At 42.2% G+C, this 22679-nt stretch overlaps 1 protein-coding gene across 1 annotated transcript in view; it reads left to right on the top strand.

Annotated features, from left to right (window-relative positions):
- Positions 1-22679, top strand: part of LOC126267305 (retinol-binding protein pinta-like) — a 107049-nt gene that overhangs the window by 17096 nt on the left and 67274 nt on the right. The window contains exon 2 of the mRNA XM_049972391.1: positions 11994-12146. Coding sequence (XP_049828348.1) covers positions 11996-12146 — 151 coding nt within the window. The 5' untranslated portion in view covers positions 11994-11995. The remainder of the gene's footprint in view (positions 1-11993; positions 12147-22679) is intronic.

Below are 22679 nucleotides of genomic sequence, written 5' to 3'. Positions count from 1 at the left end.
CCCATCTAACCACCTTCAAGCTATTTCTCCGCCGTTCCACTCTCCAACAGAGCACGGGAAAACAAACATTTGAATCTTTCCGTGCGAGCTGTGATTTCTCTTACTTTATTATCATGGCCATTTCCCCTTATTCAGATGGCCTTTCAGAGAAGAAAGTGTTTGGAATTTCGTGCGACGATCTTTGTTTTGCGATAGCCACGACAATTCGCACATATTGTCAGTGGCACTTCGTCGGCTGTTTCGCGGTAATACAAAACGAGCTGCCCTTCTTTGAAATTTTTAAATGTCCTCTGTCAGTCCTATCTGATGCGGATCCCATACCACTCAGAATTACTCCAGAAGAAAGTAAACAAGCGTTTAGTTGACCGTTTTCCCCATAACATTCTCTGTGTGATTGTTCCCTTTTAAGTGATTCGTAATTTTAATCCCTAAGTACTATGCTGAATTTACATCCTAAAGATTTATCGTGTACCCGAAACTTTGCGGATTCCTTTTAGTGCTCATGTGGATGGCTTCACATTTTTCATTATTTAGAGTCAAGTGCCACTTCCGCTCCATACAGATATCTTGTCTAAATCATTTTGCAACACGTTTTGATCATCTGATGACTTTACAAGACAGTAAATAACAGCATCGTCTGGAAACAATCTAACGTGGCTGCTAAGATTGTTTCGAAACACGTTTATGTAGGTCAGGAACGGCAGAGGGCCTACTCTTTTGGGAAACACCATACATTACTTCTGTTTTACTCACTTTATCAACTGCCGTCGATACTAATTCTTTGAATTTAAAGCACATCTGGTCTGCGCTTACACAGTCAGATTGGAAGGAGTGGAGAATGTCCCTCTTGAAAGTGCCAAGCACATTTTATCGCTTTTTTGAACTGATATATTTTGCGCTCATTTTTGGTGTATATGGAGAGTCACTGTTTCGAGACACGGTGTGGCCCTGTCCTTGCCAGGGGCTGAGCTGAAACAGACACTACCCGGTATCTTCCTCTCCAACTTGTATCTTTGCGCGTGCAAATTTCCAAGACGCTAAACTCATCGTGTTGTGCCTTCGATCCTCCTGCCATATTCGATAGATTATGAAAGCTTGTCACTGAATAAATGTCTGAGAGTCTCCATATTTCTATCATTCATTTGAACTGAACTACTCGTGAGCGAAACGTATTAAAAGATCGATTGAAAAAGTCAGTGCTATAAACAGAGTAATACAAAATATCAGTTTCGCACATCTTGCAGAATTACTTTGGTGATGCGGAATCACTTTTTCTGATTCCAGATTTTATGTTCTTTACAATTTTCTTACTTCAAACTTCTGTTTCACATAACTATTACTTACTGTAATATACGATTTATCTGCGTTGCCGGACGCGTTTCTTCAGTGTTTTTGTTTTCCATAATAATACAGTTGTGTTTTCACTTATACTTTTGTTTGTTTATCAGAGCCTAAAAAGCCTTAAAACACAATATGATTCTAAAACGCCAATTTAATATTAATGATTGAGAGGATTTCACGCTTTGTATGCCCAGTGTTCAGCAGTCAGAACGTCAATGTCGTATTCCATATCACAGGCTTCATTCACGTCAATGCAAACCAACGAGTTTTCTGCCTAGCCCCATTTTCGCAAAATTCTTTATCACTGATACCCCACTTCTCTAGATTAATTTTGCATCTTGTCAATGCTGTTCTCAATCTTTTGAGGGTCTCCCGTAATGGAGATGGCAATTTGACAGTAGCTCCTCTTTAGCTCTAATCCTCCTGTGGTCTTCGTTCTGCATAGGGCATTTCGACAGGCTTCTAATGAAACTGGAATTGGTGCTGTTGTAAGGAGGAAGCTTTTTATGAATCTCGCTCGTGATGGGTAAACATGGCCTGGAAGCAGTGGATGCCTTTGATCTGCTTCTTGCGTCTTCTTTTCAATATCTTCTGTTACCTGTGTTCTTACATTTGGAGGTGCTAGTCCCATGAGTGGAAATATCTGAGTGGAGTTGGCCTTAGGTACCAGGTGACTAAGGGATCTGTCTCATGAAGAGCCACAGCAACTCGAGTAGCATTTGCAGACTTGCTGAAGACTGGAGCGGAGAAACACAGAGCAAGAATGGATGTGCGGAGGATGCGGGGCCCGGCGTGCTGTTTCTCAGTCTGCGGACGGTTTTGTTCCTGGCGTATAGCTTCTGTCTGGTGTCTATACAGTGTTGTTTGTAAGTCCGAGCAAGTCAAGGCACATCCCAATTTTAACCCTAGGCATTTGTGATGAACACAGTTATTGAAATTGCGTTCTTTCCTATACATTCGAAACGGATCAGACCATATGTTACTTGCAGGTACTCATTTGTCCTGCTGAATTGTCTCATCTGGTCACAGGTTAGGGTGAGAACTTTTGCAACACTTTCGAGAAATAGGCACTTATTCCCGTCGAGATTGGAAGTTTGCCTGCGGATGGGTGGACCAGAGTGAAGCTCTGATGCTTGCCACAGTCGTGAGGGTGAACATCAAATTCACGCAAGGAAAGACGTTGAATTCGTTTGGACCCAGCGCAATCTATCTCGAGCCGGATAAACTTCACATGAATGTAATTAAGAGACTGATTACTAATTTTCCTTCATAAACGTAATACTTCGGAATGCAGGAGAATTGTGTAGTTTATAACAGCGATTCTGACAGAGATTTATTGACTCAAACATGAGCATGAAATCTCAAACCTTGCACCGCTTTAGCACCAGCAAAATCGGCTGCTAAGTGGGAGGACCGAACCCCAAGGTGCAAAGAGTAATATTCTCACACTTCGTTCACAGTACTTTATCATAATACTCTCTCTCCGTCCGAAGAGGTCTTGGAAGAGCCAACAGTACTGACCGACCGCCGTGCTATCCTCAGCATAAGGCGGCACTGGATGTGGATACGATCGGCAGGTGGTGGTGGTGGGGGGGGGGGGGGGGGTGGGGTCGCATACTGGGTTGTTTTCGTGACCAGCGCTGCTACTCCTCAACCAAGTGGCTCCTCAATTTGCCTCACAAGGGTCGAGTGCATTCCGCATGCCAATAGTGCACGCCAGACCGGACTGTCACCCGCCCAAGTGCTAACTTCGGTTATCTGACGGGAACCGGCATTACCATTGAGGCAAGGCCGTTGGCATTTTATTACATCACAGTATAAAATAAAGGTCGTTCACGGCAACCATTAAAGGGTATTCATTAACTTACAATACTTATCTTTTTCTTTGAAGTTAATTTCAAATTATGCCAAGGCAGCAATGAAACCCAATCAAAGAAAATTAAAAATTAATCAGTTACTCAGGGCGAGCACTATTGGGATACAGGAAAACTGCCACCCTAGGTAGTTATACAAAGTTGTTTTGTATACCAATAAATTTACTGGGGCAGAATCCAGGGCCAGTTAAAGAAAAATATGAAATTAGTAAACCACATAGTCAATAATGTCAGAGACAGCTATACAAATTAACCAGTTATACAAATTAAACCCATCAGAGCGGTCATATACGACCATAGTAGCAATTCAATACTTAAACAATAGCAAAAACAATTAATTAAAAATGAAAGCAGTATAACAAGAACTTAGATGAACTCAACGGTTCGGATTAATCAGGCAATCTAGTGACGATAAATGAAAGGAGAAACTACAGAGATCAGTCAATTGATTAAAGTTTCCCACAAAAATTTAGTTAATATATAACTATTACACAGTTCTGGATTAATAAGTTCCAGGCTACAAATCCATTGCGAAAGAGACACGCACTTAGAATGACACCACATTTGATGGTAGTTTCAATGGATTAGGTAAAACACCATCATTTTTCCTCGGGTTATATCTCATTTCATTCCTGCTCAGACTCCTCAAAGGCATCCGTCCAATCACAGACTACCGGAACATACAGGATACCCGGAACCCGTTCAAGAACAAACTAAGTTTTTGGATGAGAACCCGTTTGGCACTGGCGTCACACAAGGATATAGGTAAGTATTATAAAATTTTTCAATCGAATACTACAGTTACCTAAATAACAAAATATTAGTGAAGAATGACAAATACACAACAGCTTGAGTGGACACTGAGATAAAGGCGGAAGCCAGTACTCGAGACCAAGCTACTTAAAAGGGGTTGCTTAGAATCGGAAATTCTATGGCACGTAAGTGGTTATAATTCACGCTAAATGCCTATCCAGAGAAGCAGGTTATAAGATTAGATAAGTGCAAGGTAAGTACCTACAGGGAATGACTGAGTTCAAACAGTTGGCAGTCGGAAGACAGCAGCTAGCGAACCAAAACATACCGAGCGACCGGGGCCTGGGTATTTGCGTTGTCCTCATAATTCCATCGTTATCGTCATTCATGAAAGTGGTTAAATTGGACTCTGTAAGAATCGGGACTTCGTAATGGCGCTGATGATCGCGGAGTTGAGCGCCCCACAAACCAAACATCATCATCATCATCGTACCGAGCGAGGTGGCACAGCGGTTAGCACACGGGACTCGAATTCGGGAGGACGACGCTTCAAACACGTGTTTTTACGTGATTTCCGTAAATGACTTGGGGCCACTACCGGGATGGTTCCTTTGAAAGGGCATAGACGAGTTGGTTCCCCAGCCATCCTTAATCCGATGAGACCGATGACCTCGCTGTTTGGTCCCCTGCCCAAAACCAACCAACCAAGGAAAACAAATTTCAAGTGCACTTAGTACTTTACAATCCGTCTTGGAATAGTATTATATTCCACTTCCCACAGCCCAACACACGGCTCACGACAAATAAAATACGGTGTTATCTTTACTCGAAATCACTTGAGAATTTACCATCCAATATTGAAACAGCGGTCTTTGCGACCGCCAAATTTTAATGTGAATACGGCGGTCCATTTAAAAAACAGACAGTACTTCACGTACAACGCTGGATACTTATACGAATAGTCCAGTTATTATTGCATCACAATCTCGAATAAAGCAAAAGTTTTCAATAATATAGTCGCTGAATCAAGCTCAGTAACGCCCAAAGTCATAAAACGTACTGAAAGGTTTCTTACGATAAATGTTAATACAGGACACTCCTTCAAAAGGCTCACAATTTTCAATTAATTTCGTAATAGCTGCCAGGACAGAGCAGATTCCACTTTTCTTCAGCCACAACTGTCGCTGAAGTTGCAAAACAAATCACTATTTAGATTCTCAAAACTCAAAATAGAATCACAAGACTCACTTTAGCAAGGCGGCAGTTAAAAAGGGTTAAATTAACTGACTTGCAGTAACGTAACGTCACGCTCACTTTTGATAAACAGAAGCCTGTGAAACCTTACTCTGATCGAACAATTCCAAGAGCTATTTACTTTCAGTTTTGCACACGAAAAGAATTTGCTTACAGCTTCCTTTTTCGCCATCCAGCAATTTAGACCAGCCAAGGTGCACTAAGTCCCCGAAGCTCTTCCGTCCACCAACTGTAGTAGTTGCACAATCAGCGTCTGTGACCGTGCAAGACATATCGGCGACCTATTTCTGTCCTCTCGCTGGTAGATGGCACACGTAGCACAATTCTGCTCTGCGGAGCCACTGCAGCAAAAGTATCCCACTACCTAACTGGCGACCGCGTTTTTGCGTCCGGTATTTTAAACCCAAAAAATGCACGACAGATTCGCCGTCAAAGATTCTCGCGGCGGTCCGCGATGATCTATAGTGGCCTGATATGGATGAGCAGCGGCGCCAGCAACTTTTAGAAATCGGCATGACTCAAAATCCAAATATGAGAGTCATAATTTCCGTAAGTTATTGACAAATTTACGGACAAAAACAGAGGCACTAGAAAAATCTAACAGGGATCCTATCTGAAGATACTGATGTGGTCACATACATGTAACTGCGGCCGCTATAAGATGTAAATTAATTACAATCGAAACTAACGAGTCAGTGATCGAACATTTTACCACCCTGTTCCCAATAAAAGGAAAATGGAGCAATGTGGCTCAAAATGGCTCTGAGCACTATGGGACTTAACTTCTGAGGTCATCAGTCCCTCTAGAACCTAGGACTACTTAAACGTAACTAACGCAAGGATATCACACACATCCATGCCCGAGCCAGGATTCGAACCTGCGACCGTAGCGGTCGCGCGGTTCCAGACTGTAGAGCCTAGAACCGCTCGGCCACTCAGGCCGGCAGTGCAATGTGCATCAGCTGTCGAGATAAGAGTATTTCATTGGGGTGAGAAATCATTAATGGACTCCCTCATAGCCGAAGTAGCAGATATTACCAGGAACAGCAACTTTCAGCGTGTAGTCGACGGCTGCGATTCGTGGCCGGGTGCGCTGCGATGCCAGCCGGGATGGCGAGCGGTTCTAGGCGCTACAGTCTAGAACCACGCGAGCACTACGCTCGCAGGTTCAAATCCTGGCTCGGGCATGGGTGTGTGTGTGATGTCCTTAGGTTATTTAGATTTAAGTAGTTCTAAGTACTAAGGGACTGATGACCTCAGAAGTTAAGTGTCATAGTGCTCAGAGCCATTTGAACCATTTTGCACTGCGATAAGTCTGATAGCGTCCGAGGTAGAGAGACCCAAATTACGCAGCGAAACTTTATTTGTCCAGATGACCGGACAGGTAAGACTGTGGCAGACTATTCTCCAACAAAATACAGGAGAGTTAGTGACGACTGACTACCACGAAGCCACAGCCGCGCCAGAGCTTGTGCTCCGTTGCGCTAGTGGCCTGCCACCGCGGACCAACAATTTCCTTGCCAGTCATGGCTATTAAACAAAAACGACAAATCTCCTACTACTAAATTACGTCTCCATAATCACCAGTGACAGCTCCTCCCTCGAATCTCAACGGCAGTCAACCGGCCACCCAGATTTAGGTTTTCCGTTATTTCCCTAAATCGTTTGAGGCAAATGCCGGGATGGTTCCTTTGAAAGGGCGCTGCCGACTTCCTTCCACATCCTTCCCCAGTGCAATGGAACCGACGACCTCACTGTTTGATCCCCTCCCCCAAACCAGCCAACAGCGGTCGTAATCATGAGCTGAAGTAAGAATCGACCCTCCAGTCACAGCCTCGGTGAGATGCTTGTGCGGGTAGCTCTCGAGCTTGGGACAACAATGGACTATGATAATTACACAGCCTACATGAGGCACGGCAGATGCGCAGCCCCCGTCGGACGGACGTCCGCTTCCACAAAGCACCAGCAGACAATGCCATAGGCCGTAGCGACTGTTCTCCGTCCTCTCTCTCAAAACACGCCGTGCTGGACAACAGCGTTCGTCCTCGCAAAACGGTGTCCAGAGCGTCCGCTGGCAGCCAGCCGCTAACATCAGAAGGCGAGCCGCGGGCGACGGCGTAGGCGGTGTCCCGTAAAATTCAACCAGAGACATTTGTACGCAGTGCAATTGTCAGACAGAAAATGTCGAGGAAGGGTTACACTTGTCCTCACCGTCCCAACTCCGCGACTTACCCCTCAGGTAGTATGTGGTAGTATGTAGAGGGCGCTCAATAGAGAGGTTGTCAGCGCCCGTACTCCAGTGAAAGAGTACAAGTATGAGTTGTTAGAACCATAGAACGAAATGTAAATTGAAAAATGGAAATCGCAGTCATCTGGCAGGTAGAAGGGCCGACCCACCCTTATATGGTGTCCTGTTAAAGATGACTGGAGATGTTCGAAAAGAACTGTCATGCCAAAATCTGAACTGCCGGAAGTTATAAGCGATTATAGCTTTTTCTCTGTCGTCGTCGTTCCCCCCCCCCCCCCTTTTTTTTCCTTTGCGGCTGCGGCTAGACCTTTAGAAAATACAATGGAAAACGTTGAACCCGATTTACAAACATGGATTTTAGAGATCGTATCTCTTCTACTCGGAAAAGCGTACATTAAAATAAATATGATCTATTCCTGTGGATTAGCATATGGTACATGTAACGTGCATAAGATGCGTTGTCAGTCTAATGAAAATGTCGTTTTGCATGTATACTAGGTGAACCAGAACTTCACCGACAATATATCGCAGGCTGCCCAGGGATATTTTCCGATTATTTTGGTGTGATGGTGGTCTCCAGTGGGTTGTTATAGTATATTTACATTTCGCTTGTTTTCTTGCCCCTTGTACCTGTACTGCATTGAAAATATCTGCACAACAGTGACACTGCGCTGATTATCTTGTCTGGAGACAACCTTATTCTATTCACTCATAGTACTTACTGTTCACAACAGCAAGGCCTACTTTAGCCTTGACCCTCAAGCTTGAACTCAGTACTGGTCGGTGCAGTGTCGGCTTGGTTTTTCCAGCAGAGTTAGTACGTTAACAGTGGTACGCAACGGCAGGGATAGGTTCGCCCATGAAGAATCGGCCGATATGCGTCTCGTCTTTCGGTTCACTGAACACAACGGACAAACCACAACACGACGATATGCACACTTGTTCCCGTAGTTTTGCATCTCTACGTAGACGGCCACGAATAACATCATCCTTGAGTGTTCTTACGCCCTTGTGATTCCATATTTCATCCTTTTTCACTCTTGTGAAAGTATTTTCACTTTAACAAAAATGATTCTAGTAAAAATGTAAATGTCGTGTGACTAGGGCTTCCCGTAGGGTAGACCGTTCGACGTGTCAAGTCTTTCAATTTGACGCCACTTCGGCGACTTGCGCGTCGATGAGGATGAAATGATGATGATTAGGACAACGCAACACCCAGTCCCTGAGCGGAGAAAATCTCCGACCCAGCCGGGAATCGAACCCGGCCCCTGATGATTGACATTCTGTCGCGATGACCACTCAGCTACCAGAGGCGGACATTCTAGTGTCAAAGCCTGTTAATTCAAAATTACATTATTTCTTCGTAACGCGCCATCGGAGACCACAGGTCTTTGTACCAAAATACTCAGAAAATATCCCCGAACAAACTCTGAAATTTTGTCAGTGGAGTTCTGGTTCAATTTGTATAGGTGACGTGACTTATACTTTGGCTCGTCTCCGATTTCGAGCTCTAAGTGTTTGCGTCCTCTATATGTGACGTAAAACATGAAAACAGCTTTCTTTATAACAACAATTCTACATGTACATCCACAGTGTGCAAAATACTGTGGAGTGTGTGACAAAGGGTGTTTCACAATGTACCAGTTGTTAAGGCTTCTTCTCGTTCCATTCATGTGTGGAGTGGGGAATGTATAATTGCGCTGTAGTCGGTCTAAGCTGTCATCGTGGTTGCTACAGGACCGATACTTAGCGTATTGCAGTATATTAGCGGATTCGTAATTTAAAGCTGGTTCCTGAAACTTAATAATTAGGCTTTCTCTGGATAGTTTGCCTCCATCTTCAAACGTCTGCCAGTTCCGTTTCATCAGTATCTTCGTCTCAATCTCCCACTGGTCAAACAAACCTCTGACCATTAGTGTCACCTCTCTCGTCTTTGCTGAATATCCCCTGTTAGTCCTATTTTATATGGGTCCCCACACTTGTCAATATTCAAGTATGATTCGCACGAATGTTTTCTGTGCAGTCTCCTTCGAACACTGATTGCATTTCCCTATTATCCTAACAATGAACCAAGTCGGCCCCTGCTTTACCTATGACTGACCCTATGTGAATTTTCAATTTCATATACCTGCGAAATGTTACACCCAGGTATTCGTATGAGTTGACCGATTCCAATTGTGACCTGTCGATATTGTAGTCATAGGGAAATAGGTATCTTAACTCACGTCTGAGTTAGAATGTAAAGTTGTGTCAAAATTTCAAAGCAGTCGGAGATACACGACCTTGAACAAACGAACATTTACATTTTTATTCATATAGATTGACTTTGAAAGTATTTTCCTCGAATGGGATCTGCAATTTCGACGTAACTTTACTAAAATCTTCACGCTAAATTTGGCTGTACGTCTAAAAGGCTTTATGTAACTACAGCTCAGTTGCGCTCATATGACTATGGGCGAGACCGTATTTCGACATCTCGTTAATAACTGTGCTGTTAGGTATGAAAGGAAACACATAGAAAATCCTTTGGAACGCTGTAGACGCACAATGATCCCTTTAATTGTCATGCCTCCTTCTTACAGCAAGAGATTAAAATGTTCGATTTGTCTAACTAAAATACAAATGTTACAACCTACAATTCGACAACAGTGAGAATCATCTGTGCCAAACATTACATCACTTACCGCCAATAAGTAGTCGTCGACGACGGTGCTAGGTACATCTCGGAAAGGACTGGTTTGTCAGGGGAACTAGTTTTCCGTGGGACGACAGATGCCTGGTGATGTGTTGCCGTAATCAGTGTCAGCTGCTGTCACCCAATCGCGTATGTGCCACCTGCGCGCGCTTCGGCTCGCTTCATTGATGTTTCGATGTTACGAGCAGACGACTCTACAACCTCGTAAGTGGTAGTCGAACCAGCCATGTCTGGTCATTAACATTTTAGGTCTCTTAACAGAAAAGTCACAATCGTCTATGCAAAAATTCTATGCGCTCAATAACACACAAACACAGCAAACGAACAAAGAAGACAGAAACAGAAAATCGCAGTCGCTTAATCTCGGAAACTTTTCACGTCCACTCGAATCTGCTATTAAACTGTGTCACACTCAGATCTACTGCTAAACATATTGAAATTTTGCAAAATATTTCTGAGCGCTCGTTAGCCGTTGCTATTGTCATTACTAATCCTATTCTGTTGAAGTGTAGTGATAAATGAAGGATTGATATATACATCCTTCTGCATGCTGAGTTATAAGAAATACACTGAGATGACAAAAGTCATGGGATAGCGACATGCACATATAGCCCTACACATGGCTGAGCTGTCATTTGCACTCAGGTGATTCATGTGAAAAGCTTTCCGACGTGATTATGGTCGTACGATGGGAACTAACGATGGGAATTAACAGACTTTGAACGCGGAATTGCACTTGGAGCTAGAAGCATGGCACAGGGAATTCAGTATTCCGAGATCCAGTGTCAAGAATGTTACGAGAATAACAAATTTTTAGCGCCACCTCTCACCATGGACAACTCAGTAGCGAGGCGGCCTTCACTTAACGAACGAGAGGGTTAGCGTTGAATTGTCAGTACAAACAGATAAGCATCACTGCGTGAAATAACCGCGGAAATCGACGTCAGTCGTACGGTGAAAGTATCGGTTAGGGCAGCGCGGCGAAATTTGGCGTTGATGGGATATGGCAGCAGATGATAGAAGCGGGTGGGTTTGGTTATAACAAGACGCCTGCACCGCCTCTCCTGGGCTCGTGACCACTTTGCTGGTCCCTAGACGACTAGAAAACCGTGGACTCTTCAGACGTGTCCAGATTTCTTTTGTTAATAGCGGATGGTAGGATCGAGTGTCACTCAGACCTCACGAGGCCATTGACCCAAGTTGTTAAAGGCACTGCGCCACCTGGTGTTGGCTCCAAAACAGTGTAGGCTGTGTTTATATGCAATAGACTGGGTCCTCTGAACCAACTGCATCGATTATTAACTGTAAATGGTTATGTTCGACTACTTGGAGACCATCTGCAGCCATTCTTGGACTTAATGTTCCCAAACAACGATGGAATTTTTATGGATAGCAATGCACCGTGTTACTAGGTCACAATTTGCCAGCGATTGGTTTGCAGAACATTCTCGACAATTCGAGCGAATGATTTGATCACCCATCGAACATCTATGGGACATGATCGGAAGGTCATTTCATGCACAAAATCTTGCGTTGGCAACACTTCCGCAATTATGGACGGCTATACAGGTAGCGTGGCTCAATTTTTCTGCAGGGGACTTCCAACGACTTATTGAGTCCATGTCACGGGTAGTTGCTGCACTACGCCGGCAAAAAGAGGCCCGACACGGTATTAGGAGGTATTCTATGACTTTTGTCACCTCAAGGTATAATGGGCAACAAAGATTGACTCATAGGATACCAACGTTTTCACTTGCTAAAGCAATACACTTCAACACTTTTTATGGCACTAACTTACCTTTACTTACGCGAAGTTTCTCTGTTGCAGGCATGGCGGACAAGGTGTTGTTCAAAGTGGCGACGGAGGAGGAGATAGTAGTTGTCCGACAGCGAATTGGGACGACAGAGGACGACATCCGGCAAGGGGTGTCGATTTTACGCTTCTGGCTTGAGGCGCAACCGCACCTGCCGCACGTCATGGGTCAGTCAAGGACGACAGCGTATTACCATATCTGGTTCCGATCGAGGAATCCCTTGGTTTTTGGCCCTTGTATTTAACTGATCTTGAATGGTTTTATAAACTATGCCTTAGTTTATACGACAGATTTCATTACCTTATTCTAATACTCCAATGACTGAATCCTACATTTTAGTCCAGAAAGTAAGTACCTTCTGTATTTCTTCCCGCAATAGCTCTACACTAGCAGTTCGGCGGATGTACTTTCGTTGCTTTGAGTCAAGGAGATTGTTTTTTATTTAATTTTATTGCCTTCTATAGATCTACTCTCTCTGTTTATATAATAGGCCCTGCGTATAATATTTTGATTACATAGTTGTGTCCCAGCATAGTAATAGTATTATTATTGTAGTAATACTAGTAATGTAAAAAAATAGCAATACTGAAGGGTTCAAAATCAACAGAAAGAGCAGAGTCAAAGTAGAAAACGCCTGGGAAAAATATGGAAAACGGGCTGTCGAAAGTCACAAGGACAACATAATTATCATGGTGGGGGATTTCAGTCGCCAAAAAGTCATTCCATCTTAAAACAATGACAACACACTTTAAAAACAGCCTAGAAAGCAAAAAAAACCATGGATTTCATTTAGCTCCAATTAGGAAGAGTTTCAAATCGATCATGTCGCCATCTCCAGATACAATTTTCAACAGATCAACATCGTTAGAGGTACGTGAGGAATGGAAGTTGATTCAGCTCACTATCCAGTTGAGATGCATATCATACATTTTTTTCCTAAATAAAAAATCATTAAATAATCAGGCATGGCTAAGAAATTTAATTACGAAACTTTGAAGTAAAATGAGTATAATTTTCAAAAGATCCTAAAGGAAGTGCATATTGTGTCCAACAACTTTACAGAAACAATTAAGAACATTGCATTTGGAACAGCTCAACTGAACATGCAAAGGAAGCTCGGATGGTGAAACAGTAAGTGTGAAAAAATATTTGTACAAAAAAGAAAGCTTGGAACAACTGACATAGAAGGAAAATATGAAACAGTTGAAAAATGTATCGGTTTGACAAGAAGCAAGGAACCTACGTTTCTTCCTTGTCCTTTTTTTTGTCTCTTACAACCGACTTTCTTTATCTGTCTTCGTTTTTTCGAACAATGTGTGGATCTTCTTTGTTAACCTGTCTTCATTTTTTCTAGATGTCCATAGAGTGAGCAGGTCTTTTCCTTATGTCATCTATCACTTTAGAAAAGAACCAGTATAGTGTCCTATTTGGTTTCTAACTCCAGTTGCCGTCTTTGATCTACCTTTGCTTTTATCAAAACTAGACATGATTGTCTTAATGGGAATTCCGCGATCGTTCATTAAATAAAAATATGGCATTTCAGTCTTTGATCGCTATTCTTTATTTTCAGTCACCGGTTTCGGGCTAGCTGCCCATCTTCAGGTCATATATTGCAGTTACAAAGTAATTTGTCAGTACAGAGCAATGACAGCGAACCGATTGTTCTGTACTGACAAGTTACTTTGTAACTGTAATATATGATCAGAAGACGGGCAGCTAGCCCGAAACCGGTCTCTGAAAATAAGGAATAGCGATCAAAGACTTAAATGCCATATTTTTATTTCTACCTTTGCTTTACCTAATTTTTTTCGCAGTATTCTTATTTCTGTTTTCCCAGATCTTCTAATATCGTTTTGCATCCAGATAAAAGTAGTGTTTCCGAACCACAGAGGACTTCTGGCTTTACAACTGTGTTCAACAGAGACTCACTCGCCAGACGCTGAAGGTACTTGCAATAGACAGAACAACTCTGGAAACAAACACTTTTAAATGCAGTATCTGAAATTAAATTTCTTGGAACAACGTCTAGTCCGTTCCAAATTGTATCCGGAGTCAGATAGGGAGATGGTCTGTCTCCATGATTATGCAGCTTATTATATAACTTTTGTTTGTGCGCAAAAGAGATACTTTGAAGAGAAGAAATTTTTGAAGTTTTTTAAATAAAACAAACGTCATGTTCTACATCTTTATTCTCCATAAGTACAAATTTGTAGCCCTCTGCCGCTATGGCAGTGGTTGATAAACAGCGTGCTGTAATCAAATTCGAACAGTTCATCCACACATGGATCACCCTCTCCTTCACCACGATAATGCCAGACCACACAAGGGCTCTGTGATATCTGCATAACCATACACCTTGGGTTCAGTGTCATCGATAATCCTGATACCGTCCTGAACTGGCCCCATCCGATTTTCTTGTTTCCGAATCTTAAAGAATGCCTTCGAGGACTTCACTTTGATACTGATGAAGGATCCAGGAAGAGGTAAGGTTGTAGCTCCGACAACAGAGTCAAACATCTGCAGTGACGGTGACAACAAACTGGTCCCTCTTATGGAGAAATGCGCTCGTCGCCAGGGGGTTGGGAAACAATTGTGTAGACTTGAAGAATAAAGATTCATAAAGTAATAACATTTGTTGCATTAAAAAAATGTAAGGGTGTTCATATAAAGACTTCTAAGACATTACTTTTCATCACGCCCTCATATTAGGGTACTGATTGTGTAGCGCATATCTATGTTGCCTGCGAAGTCGGTTGTATGTTGATCGTCGTCTCGGAGGAGTTGGTCAAGCAGATAGTATATTGTTTCCATCCTCGGGTCGTCTACCCATCTTCAGTTCTGTTTTCATTGTGGGAAGAATGACAGGAGTTTTGGTTTGCTGCCAGTATTTTGTACGGTTTACCCTACATATCGGTCTTTGGCTGGTTTCTTAGATAGCTTTATCACTCTGACAGTTTGTGCCGATCAAGTAGTTCTTTGTTTTGGGACTTAAGATTTCTGTATAGTCGAAGTCGGGCTGCTTTTGATGGCTGCAGTGCGGGACCTCTGATAGTCCGCTCTAGTTTGTCTAGCACGTCGTGTAATGTCCGTCATCTCGGGTGACCGCGGCATCTTCTTTAATAAAGTGGTGGCAGTTTTGGGGGACCACTGTGCAACAAAACCTAAATTTCATTGACATCAACGTTGTGCCAGGTCTAGAAATTTTCACATTTCCTTATGTTGTTCACATCATTTAATACACAAGAAAGTGGTAGCCGTTCACCACCGATGGGTATTTGCTTTTAAGTATGCAAAGCTAAGTGATCGGAAGGCCAATCAAAGTAAGGATTGCCCAAATTTGGGCCACCCTAAGGGTGCAGAAGGCTTTTCACGCATCCGAGGCGAGCCAGCAGTGCGCTCAACACAATGCACGCCGAGCTGTAGATAAACTATTTTCTTCTTGTAGAGATTGAAGATACCACTTCAGTTGTGTTTTTGTTTTTCAGTGCTTAGAACAAGGTCAGGTTCCGGCTATTACATACCCATCGTTAGATGCGATAATGAAAGTAAACAACACATCGAAGTTAATAGTAATTTTAACATGCACTACAATTGTTGTTGTGGTCTTCAGTCCTGAGACTGGTTTGATGCAGCTCTCCATGCTACTGTATCCTGTGCAAGCTTCTTCATCTCCCAGTGCCTACTGCAGCCTACATCCTTCTGAATCTGCTTAGCGTAGCCATCTCTTGGTCTCCCTCTACAATTTTTACCCTCCACCCTGCCCTCCAATACTAAATTGGTGATCCCTTGATGCCTCAGAATATGTCCTACCAACCGATCCCTCCTTCTGCTCAAGTTCTCTTTTCTTCTCCCCAATCCTATTCAATACCTCCTCATTAGTTATATGATCTACCCATGCAATCTTCAGGATTCTTCTGTAGCACCACATTTAGAAAGCTTCTATTCTCTTCTTTTCCAAACTAGTTATCGTCCATGTTTCACTTCCATACATGGCTACACTCCATACAAATACTTTCAGAAACAACTTCCTGACATTTAAATCAATACTCGATGTCAACAAATTTTTCTTCTTCAGAAACACTTTCCTTTCCATTGCCAGTCTACATTTTATATCCTCTCTACTGCGACCATCATCAGTTATTTTGCTCCCCAAATAGCAAAACTCCTTTACTACTTTAAGTGTCTCATTTCCTAATTTGATTCGCTCAGCATCAGCCGACTTAATTCGACTACATTCCATTATCCCCGTTTTTTTTTTTTTTTTTGTTGTTGATGTTCATCTTGTACCCTCCTTTCAAGATACTGTCCATTCCATTCAACTGCTCTTCCAAGTCCTTTGCTGTCTCTGACAGAATTACAATGTCATCGTCGAACCTCAAAGTTTTCATTTCTTTTCCATGGATTTTAATATCTACTGCGAATTTTTATTTTGTTTCCTTCACTGCTTGCTCAATATACAGATTGAATACCACCGGGGAGAGGCTACAACCCTGTCTCACTCCCTTTCATGCCCCTCGACTCTTATAACTGCCATTTGGTTTCTGTACAAATTGTAAATAGCCTTTCGCTCCGAGGTTATCCACAAGATCATTTATATATGTTGTGAATAGTAATGCTTCTGCAGCACTTCCTTGGGTATGCGTAAAGCTACTTTTATGTCTGAAGATATCTCTCCATTAAGAGACCAGTGTTCTATTTGCTGAGATGTCTTCAGTCTATTCACAAAGTTGTGCTGATATTCCATATTTTCTTATTTTGATTGTTACACGACAGTGCTGAATTGCCTCTCAAGTCTTTCGGAAGTCAAGGAACACGGCAACGACCTGGCCCGCTGTGTGCTGCCATCAGGGTCTAGTGGACAAATAGAACAACTGGGTTTCATAAGACTGTCACTTTCAGAATCCCTGTTGATTTCTTCAGAGATGGTTATCGTTTAACTTAGTGTTTCCATAGACTAACGATGACGTCAGTGTATTTTTGAGAAAAATAAATATCTCGAAAAGACGCATCGTACGAAAAAATGATTCTAGGGAAAAGATAATACTCGTAAAGGGACATCTGTCTGTACCACAAACGGACACCTCCTAACCACGTCTTCCTCGACGTCACGGTCAACTTTATATTTTCAAATGGGAACACCCATTTTTATTCATATTTCAATTATACACCAGCAAATACGAACTGTTTACTAAAACCATTGTGTTTCACTCGTGGCAGAAGGCGCTGTACTCGAGAAATATAAAGCGTGCCAGTTTTTGCCATAAGTTCTGGCGAATCTGATTCTATATTTCATTTATGATGTAAATGTAAACCTTTGTGTTGTAACGGATGGTATTTATGTTATTTTATAGTACAATACGATTGGCTGTTTAAATCTCCAGTTAGAAATACATTTGGCGTTGTTCAGAACCAACGACGTGGATGTAATACGAGTAGTTTTCTATTCCCATCGGGATGCTTCATTTCGGTGAGTCCCCTTTGCCTCTCACCACTGGGATGCTTGTTTTCGGTGAGAATACATGGCAGGTGTCCCTGTCACAATCACTTCATGGACGTTTCAACTTATTATGTTTTGTATTCCGCCTGTATCCGTGTAGCGACCCGCTGGAGAGCTACGGCGGTTCTATGGAAACACACAGCGAAACCAGTCACCCTGACGGCGGGGTTTGAGGACAGCTACCGAAATTGAGCATTCCGATGGTTTCGGACCTCACCGCAATCAACCCCTTGGGGAAACGGAAGCTACATAACCATTTTATTTATTTATGTAATTTCAGTCATCGTTCTTCTGACTGGTTTGATGCGGTACGCCAGGAATTCCTCTCCTGTGCCAACCTTTTCGTCTCAGAGTAGCACTTGCAACAAACGTCTTCACTTATTTGCTCGATATACTCCAATCTCTGTCTTTCTCTACGGTTTTTCCCATCTAAAGCTCCCTCCAGTACCACGGAAGTTATTCCCTGATGTCTTAACATACGTCCTATCGTCCTGTCCCTTCTCCTTATCAATGTTTCTCATTCACCCTTTCCTTGGCGATTCAGCGGAGAACCTCTTCATTCCTTACCTTATCATTCCACTTAATTTTCAATACTCTTCTGTAATAACACATGTCAGTTTCGTTCCGGTTTTTCCACAGTCCACCTTTCACTACCAAACAATGCTGTATTCCAAAGATACATTGTCAGAAATTTCTTTCTCAGTTTAAGGCCTTTGTTTCGTACTAGCAGACTCTCTTCGCCAGGAATGCCCATTTTGCCACTGCTAGTCGGCTTTTCACGTTCTTTTTGCTCCGTCCCTCGTAGTTTACTTTGCTACCTAGCTAGAAAATTCCTTAACTCTGTCTGCTTCGTGATTCCCAAGTTTAATGTTAAGTTTCTCACTTGACTCATTTCTGCTACTTCGGATTGCTTTCGTCTTCTTTCGATTTACTCTCAGTCCCTATTCCGCACTCATGAAACTTTTCATCCCATTCATCAGATCCAATAACTCTTCTTCACTTTCACTGAGGATAGCAGTGTCTTAGCAAAAAGTTTCTTCGATACCCTTTCACTTTGAATTTTAATCTCATTCTTGAATTTTTCTTATATCTCTGTCATTGCTTCCTCGAAGTATAGGTCGAATAGCAGGCGCGAAAGGCTACATGCTCGTCTTACACTTTTTTAATACGAGTACTTCGCTCTTGGTCTTCTGATCTTATTTTTCCCTCTTAACTCTTTCACACATTGTGTATACCCGTCTTTCGTTATAGCTTACCTGTTTTTTTCTCAGAAATTTGAACATCTAGCAGCATTTTACATTCTCGAACGATTTTCCATGGCGACGATTCCTGTGACCGTGTCTTGATTTTTTCTTTAGTCTTGCTTCCGTCACCAACCGTAACATCAGAAGTGCCTCTCTTTCCTAAAACGGAACTGATACTCAGTCTTCTTTTCCATTCTTCTGAATCGTATTCTTGTCACCAACCTGGATGCATGAGCCGTTAAGCAGATTGTGCGATAATTCTCACACTTGCCATTTCTCGCCATTTTTGGAACTGTGTGGATGATATTTCTGCGAAAGTCTAATATTATATCGCCAGTTTCATACATTCTACACACCAATGTGAATATTTGTTTTGTTGCCACTCTCTCAAATGATTTTAGAAATTCTAATGGAATATTGTCTACCCATTCTGCCTTGTTTGATTTTTCTAGAGTTCTTTTAAATTCTGATTCTAATACAGGATCCCCTATCTCTTCTATATCGACTCTTGTTTCTTCTTCTATTACGTCACCAGACAAGCCCTCCCATTCATAGAGGCCTTCAGTATATTCTCTTCCCACCCATCTACGCTGCCCTCTGCATTTAACAGTGAATTCCCACTGCATTCTTAATGTTACCTTCCTTGCTTTTAATTTCACCTAAGGCTGTTTCGACATTTCTACATACTGAGTCAGTTCTTCTGACAATCATTTCTTTCTCGGTTTCTTCACATTTTTCATGGAGCCATTTCGTCTTAGCTTTCCCGCATTTTTTACCTATTTTGTTAAGTGATAATTATTTCTGTATTCCTGAATTTTCCTGAACATCTTTGTACTTCCTCATTTCGTCGATCAACAGAAGTATTTCTTCTGTTACTCATAGTTTCTTCGCAGCTACCTTCCTTGTACCTATGTTTTTCTTTCCTACTTCCAGTGATTGCCCTTTTTAGAGATGTCCCTTCCTCTTTAGCTGAACTGCCTATTGAGCTATTCATTACCTCATGATATATAGCCTCAGAGAACTTCAAGCGAATCTCTTCATACCTTAGTACTTCTGTTCCTCACTTCTTTGTGTACTGATGTTTCCTGACAAGTCTCTTAAACTTCAGCCTACTCTTAATCACTACCACGTTGTGATCTGAGTGTATCTGCTTTCCTACTTCCAGTGACTGCCCTTTTTAGAGATGTCCCTTCCTCTTTAGCTGAACTGCCTATTGAGCTATTCATTACCTCAGTATATATAGCCTCAGAGAACTTCAAGCGAATCTCTTCATACCTTAGTACTTCTGTATCTCACTTCTTTGTGTACTGATGTTTCCTGACAAGTCTCTTAAACTTCAGCCTACTCTTAATCACTACCATGTTGTGGTCTGAGTGTATCTGCTCCTAGGTATGCCTCACAACCCAACGTGTCATTTCGGAATCCCTGCCTGACCATGATGTAATCTGACTGAAATCTTCCCGTACCTCCCACATTTGTCCGAGTATACCTCCTCCTCTATGCTTTTTGAACAGAATATTGTCTATTACTAGCTGAAATATATTGTAGAACTCAATTATTCTTCCTCGTCTCTCAATCCTAGTGTCAAGCTCACATTCTCTTGTAAAGTTTCTTCTGCTCCTTCCCCTATAACAGCATTCCATTGCACCATAACGATTAGATTTTATTTTCCCTCTTACGTGCTGTACCACCAGTTCAACATCCTCATATACTTTCTCTGTTTCTTCATCTTTCGCTTTAGATATGGACATGTATACATGAACACTGTTGTTGTTGTTGTTGGTTTTCGGATGAGAATAATCCTATCACTGAACAGTTCTAAGTAACTCACGTTTTCACCTGCCTTTCTATTAATGACGAATTCTACTCCTATTATAGTACTCTCCGCTGTTTTCGAGGTTATCCTCTGCTCGACTCACCAGAAATCCTTGTCTCCTTTCCATTTCACTTCACTGACCCCCACTATATCTAGACTGAGCCTCTGCATTTCGTTTTCAGTTTTTATACCTTTTTTCTATGTCATTAGTCTTCTGACTCGTTTGATGCGGCCCACCACGAATTTCTTTCCTGTGTCAACCTCTTCATCACAGAGTAGCACTTGCAATCTGCGTCCTCAATTATTTGCTGGATGTATTCCAACCTCTGTTTTCCTACACAGTTTTTGCTCTCTACAGCTCCCTTTAGTAACATGGAAGTCATTCCCCTCGCGTCTGAACAGACGTCCTATCATCGTTTCCCTTCTCCTTGTCAGTGTTTTCCACATATTCCTTTCCTCTTCGATTCTGCGCAGAGCCTCCTCATCCCTTACCTTATCAGTCAACGTAATTTTCGACATTCGTCTGTAGCACCACATCTCAAATGCTTCTATTCTGTTCCGGTTTTCCCACAGTCCATGTTTCACTACCATACAATGCTGTACTCCAGACGCAGATTCTTAGAAATTTCTTCCTCAAATTAAGGTCTATGTTTGACACTAGTAGACTTCTATTTGCCAGCAATGCCCTTTTTGCCAGTGCTAATCTCCTTTTAATGTCCTCTTAGCTCCGTCTGTCATTGGTTATTTTGCTGCCTAGGTAACAGAATTGCTCAACTTCATCTACTTTGTAACCATCAGTCCTGATGTCAAGTTTCTCGTTGTTCTCATTTCCGGTGCTTCTCACTACTTTTGTCTTTCTTCGATTTACTCTCAGTCCATATTCTGTACTCATTACTGTTCATTCCATTCAGCGGCCGCTCGGAATAGCCGCGCCGTCTGGGCGCCTTGCCATGACTCGCGCGGCTCCACCGCCGTTGGAGGTTCGAGTCCTCCCTCGGGCGTGGGTGTGTTTGTTGTCCTTAGCGTAAGCTAGTTTAAGTTAGATTAAGTAGTGTGTAAGCCTTGAGACCGACAACTTCAGGAGCTTGTTTCCATAGGAACCTATCACAAATTTCCAAATTTTCCATTCAGCGAATCGTATAATTCTTCTTCACTTTCACTCAGGAATGCAATGTCATCAGCGAATCGTATCATTGATATCCTTTCACTTTTAATTTTAATTCCACTCTTGGACCTTTCTTTTAGACTGACAGTAGGGGTGCCTCGTGATGACTGGGTGTTGTGTGATGTCCTTAGGTTAGTTAGGTTTAAGTAGTTCTAAGTTCTAGGGGACTGATGACCATAGATGTTAAGTCTCATAGTGCACAGAGCCATTTCAACCATTTTTTTGAACAGTAGGGTCGAAAGACTACATTCCTTACACCCTTTTTAATCCGAGCTCTTACTTCTTTATCGTCCACACCTATTATTCCCTCTTAACTCTGGTACATATTGCTTATTACCAATCTCTCCTTATATCCTACCCCTATTTTTCTCATAATTTCGAACCTCTTGCACCATTCTGCGTTGTCTAACGCTTTTTCCAGGTCGACAGATCCTATGAATGTGTCTTGATATTTCTTTAGTCTTCCTTCCATTATCAACCGCAACGGCATAATTGCCTCTCGGGTGCATTTACTTTTTCTAAAGCCAAACTAATCGTGATTTAGCACATCCTCAATTTTCTTTTCCATTCTTCTGTATATTATCCTTGTTAGCAACTTGAATTCATGAGCTGTTAAGATGATTGTGCGATAATTCGCTCACATGCCAGCTCTTGCAATCTTGGGTACTGTGTGGATAATATTTTTTCGAAAGTCAGACTCACACATTCTACACACCAACGTGAAGAGTCGGTTCGTTGCCACTTCCCCCAATGATTTTAGAAATTCTGATGGAATGTTATCTACCCCTTCTGCCTTATTTGATTGTAAGTCCTCCGAAGCTCTCTTAAATTCTGATTCTAATACTCGATCCCCTATCTCTTCTAAATCGACTTCTGTTTCTTCTTCTATCACAGGAGACAAATCTTCCCCCCATCAAGAGGCATTCAGTGTACTCTTTCCACCTATCCGCCCTCTCCTCTGCCCATTGCACTCTTTAT

This window comes from Schistocerca gregaria, chromosome 4, assembly GCF_023897955.1.
Source record: "Schistocerca gregaria isolate iqSchGreg1 chromosome 4, iqSchGreg1.2, whole genome shotgun sequence".
Classification (NCBI taxonomy): domain Eukaryota; kingdom Metazoa; phylum Arthropoda; class Insecta; order Orthoptera; family Acrididae; genus Schistocerca; species Schistocerca gregaria.
Note: the sequence above shows the minus strand (reverse complement) of the source record. Positions and strands in the feature narration are given on the sequence as shown.